This window comes from Myotis lucifugus, unplaced genomic scaffold, assembly GCF_000147115.1.
Source record: "Myotis lucifugus unplaced genomic scaffold, Myoluc2.0 scaffold_4131, whole genome shotgun sequence".
In the NCBI taxonomy this organism is placed as follows: Eukaryota; Metazoa; Chordata; class Mammalia; order Chiroptera; family Vespertilionidae; genus Myotis; species Myotis lucifugus.
Window position 1 is genome coordinate 1195 of NW_005875179.1, and position 11088 is coordinate 12282.

At 62.1% G+C, this 11088-nt stretch overlaps 1 protein-coding gene across 2 annotated transcripts; it reads right to left on the reverse strand.

Annotated features, from left to right (window-relative positions):
* Positions 1-451: 451 nt before the first annotated feature.
* Positions 452-8317, reverse strand: LOC102425549 (transforming acidic coiled-coil-containing protein 2-like). 2 transcript variants are annotated; one of them, XM_006108886.3, is made up of 8 exons: positions 8151-8317; positions 7437-7513; positions 6558-6601; positions 4129-4137; positions 2351-2511; positions 1941-2047; positions 1527-1647; positions 452-976 (listed from the first exon to the last, which is right to left on the reverse strand). In XM_006108886.3, exons 2-8 carry the CDS (start codon positions 7445-7447, stop codon positions 911-913), a joined length of 519 nt encoding a protein of 172 aa, XP_006108948.1. In that variant the 5' UTR covers positions 7448-7513; positions 8151-8317; the 3' UTR covers positions 452-910. The 2 variants fall into 2 exon arrangements, with proteins under 2 accessions (XP_006108948.1, XP_023605000.1); XM_023749232.1 differs by lacking the exon at positions 4129-4137 and having other exon boundaries at positions 8151-8315.
* Positions 8318-11088: the final 2771 nt, after the last annotated feature.

An 11088-nucleotide genomic window follows, 5' to 3' on the forward strand; every position in this document is an offset into this window, starting at 1 on the left:
GTGTGTGTGTTGGGTGTGTGTGCATGTGGTGTGTGTGTTGGGGGTGTGTGTGGTGTGTGTGTTGGGTGTGTGGGGTTCCATTCTGGCAGAACCTTAACGGAAGGAAGGCTGTTTGCAACGGGCTTCCCACTTTAAAAATGGACGTAACTTTCAAGGAGGAGAAAAGCAGCCGCGGCGCTGGGAGCCTCCGGCCCCTCATGAGGCCTTGGCCCTAAAGCAGAGACACGTGAGAACAACATCCAGGCCAATTCCACACGTCGCCGAGTTCCTGAAGCCGCAGGTCAGCGTCTCCCTTTGGCTCCCACTCCCCACCACGGCCACCACCACGGCCACGATCGAAGGACGTCATCTAATCTGGGGACGAGGAGCGAGAGGCGGACCCTGACAGGACGGCACCAAGGCCAGCAGGCTTGGCCCCCCCCAGGAAATCCACCCTCACCACAGGCATTGCCAAGATCCAAAGAAAAATCTTTTATTTACAATAGAGAACTGTATTCGAAACATGCGTGTTCTTTTCTTATTAAAACGAATCGGCAAACGCAGGTGAAGTGTACACTCCTTAAGGCAAGAGTCCCTGTGCAGCAGCACGTGTTTACGTTAGACCCAAGAGCTCAGGGTCAAAGGGCAAGGCCAAGGTCAGCGCCGTGTCCTCCGTGAGAGACTCGGACAATCTCCCTGATGCGGGAACTCTGAGGTCAACTTGCTATGAACGATCCCGGGAAAAACGCAAACCCACAGCAAGAAGTTCCGCCGGTCCCTTCGCCCTGCGGCCGACCACGTCCCCGGGGCCGAGCGAGGGAACGGCGGTGCGTACGCGGCGGCGGGAGCGCCTGTCCCCGGCCTGGGAGCACAGCAGGGTGCCGACGGGCATATTGCACGCAACGGTCAAGTCCAAACGTTTGGGTCAAAGTTAGCTTTTCCCCATTTTGGCAATCAGTTCATCGCAAATCTTGGTGAGTTCTTCGATCTCTTTATTCTGCAAGTGAAGACGGAAAATAAAAAGGTTGCTGAAACCTCTTGGTTGTTTGAAGTCAAGCCAAGCAGAATGGTCATTAGATTAAAAAAAAAGTTTTTATTGGTTTCAGAGAGGAAGGGAGAGGGAGAGAGAGAAACATCCATCATGATGAGAGAGAATCATGGATCGGCTGCCTCCTGCACGCCCCGCACTGGGGATGGAGCCCACAACCTGGGCATGTGCCTGACCGGGAATCCAACCGCGACCTCCTGGTTCACAGGTCGATGCTCAACCCCTGAGCCCCCGGCCGGGCGGTCATTGGATTTTAAGGGACCTTCCAACCTCTTGGTCCCCCTGAGAAATGAGTTAGAGCCCAGTTTTCTACATCCGGCTCTAGCTGTGTGGCCTTGGGCAAAAGACACACCCTCTCTGAGCCTGGTGAGCCTGGTTCCCTCTCTAAGAGGTGGATGATGACCTCTCTTTCCGATAATTAAATGAGGCTGAAAACGGACAGTTCCTCAGCCCAGTGACCCCGGCCTGCCCGCTGGAGGCCACGCCCCCGGCCTGGTACCTTCTGCTCCAGCGTCCGCTCCAGGGCGTCCACCCGCAGCTGCTCCTTCCGCAGGCTGGCCTGGTAGGCGGCCTGCTCCTGCTGGGCCTTGCCCCGGACCTGGGCAATCTCCGCGTTGGCCCTGCGGGGTGGGGGCACTCAGGACGACCACCCTCCCCCATCTCGGCCTCCCCCTCCCTCCTCCCAACCGGGTGGGGGGACCGTCTGGCTCCAGCTCCCACCTACAAAGGCCCAGCACAGGGCCCACGAGACACCCCATCCCAACCCCGCTGTCCGAAGCTGAGGGGCTTTGGTGGGCGCCCGGACGCACCCTTAGCTTCTCACAGCCCACGCTGAGTGCAAGCTTATCACGAGCCATGCTGGACTGTGCTGAGCGACGCACCCCGACCCGGCCCGTGTCGGGCCCCCCGTTACCTGTCCAGCTTCTCCTCCGCGTGCACCTTCAGGGCCTGGTACCTCTGCTCCTCCTTCTTCACGCGGGACAGGTACTCCTGGGCGCACTTCTTCAGCACCTCTTCATTCTGCCGCGACAGAGGCCGACGCTCAGCCGCTGAGCCACGCCGGCTGGGCGGGCACGGCATTTTAAGGGACAGGAGGTCCTTCAGGCCTGTGGGTCCCCCTGAGAAATGACTGGGAGCCAAATAATCTATCTACATCCCAGCTCTAGCTGTGTGACCTGGGGCAAGTGACACACCCTCTCTGAGCCTGGTTCCATCTCGAGCCCACGGAGGAGATGCCGCTGGGAACCCCAGGAACTCTGACGAGGGTGTAACTCAGACGGCCAATCCGACTCCCCCGCCCCCCCTCCCCGACCGCACACGCACCTTGCGGAAGCCCTCCAGCACCTCCTTCATCTTCTCGTATCTCCGGAAGAGGTCGGCCAGGGACTTCTCCACGGAGTTCAGGTCGGCCAGGGCCTGCTCCTTCTCCAGCACCAGCTGCTGCACCGTCTGGTGGGAGACGGACTTCTCCCGCTGCTCGTCCTCTGGCGGAGAGAGAGAGCACGGAGCCATGGGGCCCCCGGAGACCGGGGCTTGGCGTCGCGCCCAGGCCTCAGCCTCACCAGCGGGCAGCTCGGGCTCAGCGAGACCCTGTTCTGAGCCCCCGGACTCGCCAGGAACCAACCCCAGGGCCCTGCCTCCGGGGCCTGGACGGGCGCAGTATCACACGGGGGACGGGGACGGGGACGGGGTGTTAGCCACCGTTCTTTGCGCTGATGGGGAAAATCTACGGAGGAGACGCCAGTGGTTCAAACAGACCCACAGGTAAGAGAGAGAACATCCCCGCTGAGCGGTGTGGTGGGAAGAGTGACGGGTCCCGCAGTCTGGGCTGGGGAGGGGCGGGCCCTCCTGAGTGTGGTCACGATAAACAGACGGGCCCGGCCGGCGGGCTCAGAGCTGAGCCTCAACCTATGACCCAGGAGGTCAGGGTTCGATTCCCGTCAGGGCACAGGCCCGGGGTTGAAGGGCCTCCCTTCCCCAGTGGGGGGGCGTGCAAGGAGGCGGCCCGATCCCATGGTTCTCTTCTCCATCATCGATGTTTCTCTCTCTCCCCGTCCCCCTTCCTCTCTGACATCAGTCCAGACATATTTTTAAGAGAAAGAGGCGAAGGTCGCGTCCCTGAAAACCTCTCAGGGAGCTACTGCTGTCAGAACGAGTCTCAGTTATGCACCAAAGGCCGTAGGGGGGGGGCGGGGAGGAGGGAGAATTGGCATCTGTCTGTGGCACGTCCCCAGGGGGGGAGCACACCCGGGATCCCAGGCCCGGAAGGTGCCCGATGTCCCCTCTGGCCTGGCCTCGGAGCGCCCACCGCGCGGCAGTGAAGAGCCGCAGAGTCCGGGCCCCGGGCGTGCCGGGAGCTGCTAGCTCCCGCTGTGACCCCGGCCGGGCCCCAGCCTCGGTCTCAGCCTCCTTCCTGGAGGAGGGATCGCTTCCCTCCCGGCCCCGGGGACGAGCAAACCAGACACGCACGAGGCCTCCGACCCCGAGAACCCGCTCAGGGCCCGAAGGCATCACCGCCCCGGAACCGGCGCCATGTCGGGGGCCGGGACCCACGAAGGGGAGCGAACATTTAGCCAGGACAGAGCCGCCAGCGACCTGCTCGCCACACGGAGACGCAGGGAAAGGCATTTCCCGAGTCGCCAGCAGCCGCGTGCTTCTCATTCGTTGAGTTCAGCGGCCTCAAAGCCGGGGTCCCCGCGCCCCGTCCAGCACCCATGCCGGCCGGTGTGGGGCGTGTGTGCGCTGCACGGGCCTTGTGTGGGGAGCTTATCACACAGGGGCCCAGATTTCCAGGTTCCCTCCCCCCGCCCGCCCCTCGTAAAAGCAGAACCTCCGGCTCAGGGAGACCCAGGCGGCGGACCGCCCCCCGCTTTTGTCCTACAATCGCAAGTGCAGTGCTGGCTCCTCAGATCAGGAAACCAGTCCCCAGCCCGGGACTCCGCCCCCAACCCCGTCCCTGGGGACCCTCTGGCTTTTTCCAGGCAAAACGCAATGAAATGGGGGGGGGGACGCAGCCAACACGCAGAAGCAAAAGGAACGAACGCGGGAAAGCGGACACGCGGGTGCCGGGGGGGCGTCACATCCGGGAAGCAGGTACTCACCGGGCTTGCCTGTGCGGTTTGCAAGCAAAGGGCAGAAGCAACAGAAAACGGAAGCAAAACATGGTCAGGGCGGTTAGAAAAGCAACCCCGAGTGCACCCCCAACGCAGGCTCGGAGGCTCCTTCCGCCCTGAACCCCAGGCCCCCACCCCTGAGCTCGGGGACCCCTGTGGGAGCACACGGTGGGGACAGCAGGATGGAGGGACCGATGGGGGGGATGGTGTGTGCAGCCTCCGGGACCGTTAAACTGGGGCCACGGAGCAGGAAGGGCCAGCCTGGGGTGGACGCTGGTTTAACTCAGGACGTGACTCTGCTCGCTCTGACCGGCCCAGCTCTCTGGACCCGCTTCCCCTCAGGAGCAGTGCTGGTTAGGTGAACGCAAGCAAGGAGACAACATGGGACCAGGTGCCACCGTGGGTGTGGGCTCCCCCCGCGGGGAGACGCGTGGCCGGCCCGAGCCTCAGCCCTCCGTCCTCGTCTCCTGCCAGCACACGCCGGCCCGGGGATCCAGGGGCCCCGGTCAGTGGCCTGGGGCAGAGGGACATGGGACAGCACAGACGGCCGCCTCCCTGAGACGGGACACCAGCTCTGGAAGGTGAGGGACAAAGGGGACAGTCCGTGGAGGAGCGAGGACAGGCGTGCGGAAGGGACACGGTGAGACCCACCCCCGCGACAACGCTGCCCAGGAGGAAGCGGGGGTTCGCATGGTGGGTGCCGCCTGTGCAGCGAAGGGTTAACGGTTCGATTCCCGGGGGTCAGGCCACAGCCCGGTCGCAGGCTCCATCCCCAGTCGGGGGCCTGCAGGAGGTGACCGTCCATGATTCTCTCTCATCAGTGATGTTTCTCTCTCTCCCTCTCTCTTCTTCTCTCTCTTTAAATCAATTTAAAAAATCTAAAAAAAACAACAAACAGCTAAGCAATAAAAGATGGCTGAGCAGCCTTCCCTGCCAGCTCAACCCTGGCCTCCACGTCACCCCAAGAGCAGAAGAAGGCGTGACCCAGAACCCCGGAGCACCTCCAGGCGAGGCCGTGGGGCCTAGAGCCGCCTTCCCATCCGATCGGGGCCAGAGGCTGCGCTCAGCGGCCGGGCACCGGGAGGCGTGAACCCTCACCCGGCCGTTCACCAGCAGTCTCAGTGCCGAGGCCTGTGTTCTATCCGATCCACACGGATTCGTAAATTCTCCCTCCAATCTCAGAAACAGGTTTCATCTGATAGAAAGCAGGCACCAGGGGCGGAGCCTAGAAATACCCACAAGGCCCCTCCCCCAGTCCGTCCGTCCCCGTCCCCCCCCCTCCAGCTCCGGGAGAAACGGCCTTTCCTACAATAAACCCAAACCACAGCTCCTTCGACTGGAACGCGCACCCGTCAGCCTGGCCATCGCCCCAGGCTCCTCTGACAGTGACCCCCGGGGAGGCGCGGGGTGCGGCGTGAATGACACCCAGACGCTGAGAGAGAGGCTCAGAGTTCAGCGTGGACAGGGACGGTGGTGCTCGGGGAGCGGGGTCACTCCACGTCCGCAGGAGGAAAAGATTTTTACGTTTTGTTAATCCTTTGTTATCCACCCAAGGATATTTTTCGATTGATTTTGTAAGAGAGCGAAGGGAGGAGGAGAGACAGAGAGAAACATCGATGTGAGAGAGACATCAATTGGTTGCCTCCCACACGTGCCCCGACCGGGGCTGGGGATCGAGCCTGCAACTGAGGCCTGTGCCCTTGACCGGGAATCAAACCCGAGACCCTTCGGTGTGGGGGGCGGACGCTCTAACCACCGAACCACCGGCCAGGGTGGAAAAGATTTTTTTAAAAACTGGTCACATGGAGCTAAGCCAATAAACAAATAAACAAAACACGACCCCCTTGAGAAGTGACCATTCGTGTAGACACTGGGCTTGGAACTTCTGCAGACCTCCCCTCGTTAATGAAGACAGAGACCAGCCATGTGCAACTCACAGGGGGGCCTGGCTCCTCGCAGGCCGAAGCGGCCCCGGCGCTGGCTGCCGGGAGGCTGTGCTGGGACGCCCTGGGGGCGCGGCCGTGCCCGCGAGAGAGACAGTGTTGGTCAGATACCAGGCGCCCACATCACGAGGGAAGCCACGGGCAGGCGGCCACAGCTCCCCAGCCTGTCCAGCCCCGGGTGAGGCCGAGGGGCAGGTGAGGCTGAGCGACCTCGGGGTTTAGACTGGATTCCTCGTCTCTCCCAGGAGCCAAAGCCCCAACATCCCAGGAACCAGCCCGAATCCCTTCCCCAGGAGGTGGGCCGTCAGGCCGGTCCCGCGATGGCCATGGAGGTGACGCCACGGCCCCCACGGGCCTGAGCAAGGGTGAGGGGCCTCCGGGAGGTGTGTCCAGGAGGCACCAGGCCCTCGGCCAGGGCAGAGCCAGGGACGCCCGACTGAGGGGTCCGGGGGAGCCCCGGGGCGGGACACCCACCTATCATCTGTGCGATGGTCTTCTCGTACTCGGCCACGATCTTCCTGCGAGAGAAGTGGACACGCGTCGGCACCGTGACAACAGCACAGAACGGGTTATTTCACACGGGGCTGCGTGCTGGACGTGGGCAGCCGGACCGAGGGCCGGAGGACACGCCTGGGCTCACCCGTCCGGGCCACCTCCAGCCGCTGCCCTCGCCTTCCACCCCACGGGCTCCTTTCCTCGTGCCTGAGGCTGCTCACACCACGCCCTGTGCAAGGCCTTCCAGGTCTCCCCACCACCCACTGAGAAGAACCTAAAGGCCACACCTTTAGCCTGACCACCAGGGCCTTCAGCCGCCTGCCCGGCTCCTCCCCCATCTGACCGCCTTCCACGCCAGCTCACCGCACAGCGGCCCAGTGAGAACAGAAGGCTTCCTCGGGCTTCCTCACCCCCGTGCCTCGCCGTGCTGTGCGTTTCCCTTCCTACTCCCACCTCCCAGCCTCTCTGTTCCCTGAGGCCCAGGGCAAACGCCGCCTCCTCCAGCAGCCCTCCCTGATTTCTCCTCAGAACTCCAGCCGTTTTATCTGAATCTGTCCAGGACACGCTAAGTCACAACAGCGCAAGGGGCCGTCCACTCTGCAGATCACTGGCACGTTTGCCGTGAGAAATGGAAAATGCTTAGAAGGATTCCCCGGAAACGGTGCCGGCGGCTGCCTGCGGGGCGTGGAGCTGGGGCCGCGAGGGGGGAGGAGAGCTCTCATTGTGTGCGTGTGATCGCACCGGGCACCTCCTGCCCGTGCTCCTCCAATCCGAGCGAGACAGGGAACACACGGTGGAACTTGAACCTGGGACGGAGGGCCGTGTGTGGGGAGGACCCTGTCCGGGGCCGCCACTGACCTCATCTCCATGACCTCGCGCCGGCTCTCCTCGTACTTCTCCTTCCACTCAGAGACCTCTCTCTCCTTGGCGAGGACCTAGCACCAGAGAGAAGAGGGGACGGTGGGCCCCCTGAGGGCGTTCAGACCCAAGCAGCTCCCAGACGGGACGCGGACGAATCACCGTGGAATGAAATGTCCTACGTCAAGTGACTGTTTCCCGAGAGTCCCCGGAGCACGAGGCAGGAGGAGGCCAGACACCAGCCTTCACCACGGCCACTGGGAGCAACCAGAAGGCGGTGCTTTTCGTTACAAATCAAACGACCATAAAGGCTCGTTAAACAACCGCGTGGAACCGGCCGGCGTGGCTCAGGGGCTGAGCGTCGACCTGGGAACCAGGAGGTCACGGTTCGATTCCCGGTCAGGGCACAGGCCCGGGTTGCGGGCTCGATCCCCAGTGTTGGGCGTGCAGGAGGCAGCCGGTCCATGATTCTCTCTCATCACGGATGTGTCTCTCTCTCTTGCCCTCTCCCTTCCTCTCTGACATCAATAAAAATCTATTTGAAAAACAAAACAAGAGAAGCAATCGCATCAAGAAGATCAAAACCCACAGCCTGCGCCTCCTGTGCCTGCAGTGGTCAGAGGGAAAGGCGGGGTCCAGAGGCGGGCGTGGGCACATGTGTTTACTGACACGGGGCGGACGCGGGGCCCCAGCCTGGCCTTGCCCGCCGCGTACCTCTGCCCGGGCGACCTGCAGCGCGGCGTCCAGGTCCGGCGGCTGGAACAGGAGGCCGGGGGCCTTCTCCGCCTCCGTGGCCCCGATGCGGGAGTACAGGGCTGATTTGGAGATGGAGACATCGGCTGGGTGAGCGGCTTCTCTCTGCGGGATGGTTTTTAATTAAAAAAAAAAAAAGCTCACGTCAATCCTGGGAGGGGGTCGCATTCATCCGTCATGAAGGGCCCGTAGTGTGGTTTTGAAACAGCGAACGCCCCACGGATGAGAAGGCGCTCAGACTGATGGCAGGGGGCGCGGGCACAACCGATGGGGATTATCCTCTGGCACCTGCGTGGGCAAAGGGGCTGGCGGAGGCCTCCGGGCTCCCGGCTCCCGGCCCAGAGCCAAGCGGGTCTGGTGGCTGCTATCTCGGCCTTTTATCAGACGCCAGGACGCAGGCGCAGTGTGGGAGACCCGAGGGCCTCCGCCAGCGGCTCCGCTTCCCTAAAACCCGATGGGACGACGCTGCACCCCAGCCCACGCCTGCCGAGTCTCGAATGGAGGCAGATCGGAGTGTTTGTTTTTTATCGTCGCCCGAGGGTATTTTTCCATTGATTTTCAGAGAGTGGAAGAGAGAGGGAGAGACAGACAGACACATCGATGTGAGAGACACACATCGCTTGGTTCCGTCCTGCCCGTGCCCCGACCAGGGCCTGGGCCGGGGAGGAGTCTGTAACTGAGAAACATGCCCTTGACCGGAATCGAACCCGGGACCCTTGGGTCCGCAGGCGGACGCGCTATCCACTGAGCCCACCGGCCAGGGCCGATCTGGTCATTTCTGTCCTCGTTTCGTTTGGAGGAGCATTTGTTTAGCTCCATTTGGAAGCGTGTGGCTCTGAAGGCCCCCGTGGCTGTCCACCTCGGCCGCCCTCCACGGGCGGGTTTCTGGGCGTGGAAAGGGTGGTCAGTGGGAGCGACGTTGCCTGAGTCCGTGTGTCAGTGGGAAAACTGGCCCATGGCAACACCACACTGGCTGATGAGACCCTGGAGGAGGCACGTGACTCCCCGCCCCACCCCTGACCCCGGGCCGACTGCAGACGAGTCACAGCCTGCGGCCAAGGGGGGCTGTGGCCCCTCTCCCTCCCTTTTCACACAGCGCTCAGCCATTCCCCACACGTGAAATGCGGTGTTAGGAGCACGTCCCACCAGCGCAGCCAGGGGTCAGTCCAGCGTCACTGCACACGGCACACCCAGCCCCCCCCCAACTCTCCGTCCCATCCATTAACCCCCACTCCCCGGGGTCGACAGGCATCGGCCGTGCACGGCGTCTGCCTGGGATTTAGGAGAAGAAACTGGGCGGAGAACAGGCCACCTCGGTGCCGGTGCCGGTGCCGGTGCCTCCGGGAGAGCACAGAGAATGTAATGTAAATATGTAAATGGCAGCAGAGAAGAGGACAGAACCAGCAGCCACCAGAAGGGGGCGCCCCTGCAGGACCGGAGCAGAGTTTTCCTGGTCCAGGCACAGGCCTGGGACACGGGGCGGACCTGGGACACGGGGCGGAGTTTATGGAGAGGAGCGGAGATCCGGGCAGGCCCCCGCGTGGTGCACATGCAGGCGGGGGGCCCAACGGTGAGGGGTCCCCGCAGTGAGCCGCTGCTTCCATTCCTCTGCCCCCGCCTGGCCTTGAGTGTTCGGGATGCAAATGACAACTGCAGGTCAGAGAGGGGAGCACAGCCCCCGGCCCCCAGCCCTAGGGACACACTCCGCCTCAAACGGGACATGGGCCGCCCGAGGCCCCAGCGAGGCCGCTGCCCGGCTTGGTCCAGAGCACAAGTTAAAGCCCCCGGAGCCGGCCGGCCCGGAGCAGGGCCAGCGGACGGGCAGACATCCCCTCGCGGTGGGCGACCTCTGAGTCTGAAGGTGGCTGTGTCCTAAGAGAAACTTCTCAGAAACCAAATAGAAAATGATACCAACACCCAGTGACGGCGTTTACGGATGAAGTTCATGGCCAGGGCTGCTGGCAAGGACTAAACTGTTCCTGTCACTTAAAAATTTCTTCTTCTTGATTTCAGAGAGGAAGGGAGAGAGAGCGAGAGATAGAAACATCAATGATGAGAGAGAATCACGGATGGGCTGCCTCCTGCACGCCCCACACTGGGGATGGGGCCTGCAACCTGGGCATGTGCCCTGACTGGACTCGAACCCTGATCTCCTGGTTCATAGGTTGGCGTTCAACCCCTGAGCCACGCTGGCCAGGCTGTTCCTATCACTTTTGAAGTAAAAGAAGGTGTTCTTTGAAAAAAACAACAAAAAAACCACACACAAAAAACTATAAGGAAATTGCAAAACAGAAAAACCATTTGATACCATCTTACTCATCCCGGTCCCTCCAAAGTTGAAAAAACCTGGGGACTTGAGAGATTTGGTAAAGGTTCCCCAGACTGGGATTCAGTCCGGCCCAAGTCCACCCGCGCTCCGAGGGGCAGGAGAAATGAATTAGAACGAACCCTGTCCCACTGGGCGGAAACCAGGCATGACCACCGATGGCCATGGCAGGGATCAATGGTCGGGAAGCTGCCTCAAGTCCTTTGTGAAACATCCTATATAATAAAAGGCTAACATGCAAATCAACTGACGGCAGAACCGGTTGCTATGATGCGCACTGATCACCAGGGGGCAGATACTCAGGCAGGAGGAGCGCCGCTCAGCCAGAAGCCAGGCTCACGGCTGGCGAGCGCAGCGGTGGTGGCGGTGGCAGGAGCCTCTCCCCCCTCTGTGGCAGTGCTAAGGATGTCCGACTGGCAGCTTAGGCCCATCAGCCAGACATCCCCCGAGGGCTCCCGGACTGTGAGAGGGCCCAGGCCGGGCTGAGGGACCCCCACTGCACATGTCATGCACCAGGCCTCTAGGGATAGAATAAAGGCTGCTCCCTCCAGCGATGCAGCAGCTCTTCCTCGG

Excerpts from the sequence above, each read along its gene's own strand:
- LOC102425549 (XM_006108886.3), bottom strand. Across the intron at positions 2,048-2,350 it reads TGCTGGAGGGCTTCCGCAAG|AATGAAGAGGTGCTGAAGAA; the intron begins GTGCGTGTGCGG and ends CTGTCGCGGCAG. Across the intron at positions 977-1,526 it reads AGCGGACGCTGGAGCAGAAG|AATAAAGAGATCGAAGAACT; the intron begins GTACCAGGCCGG and ends CTTCACTTGCAG.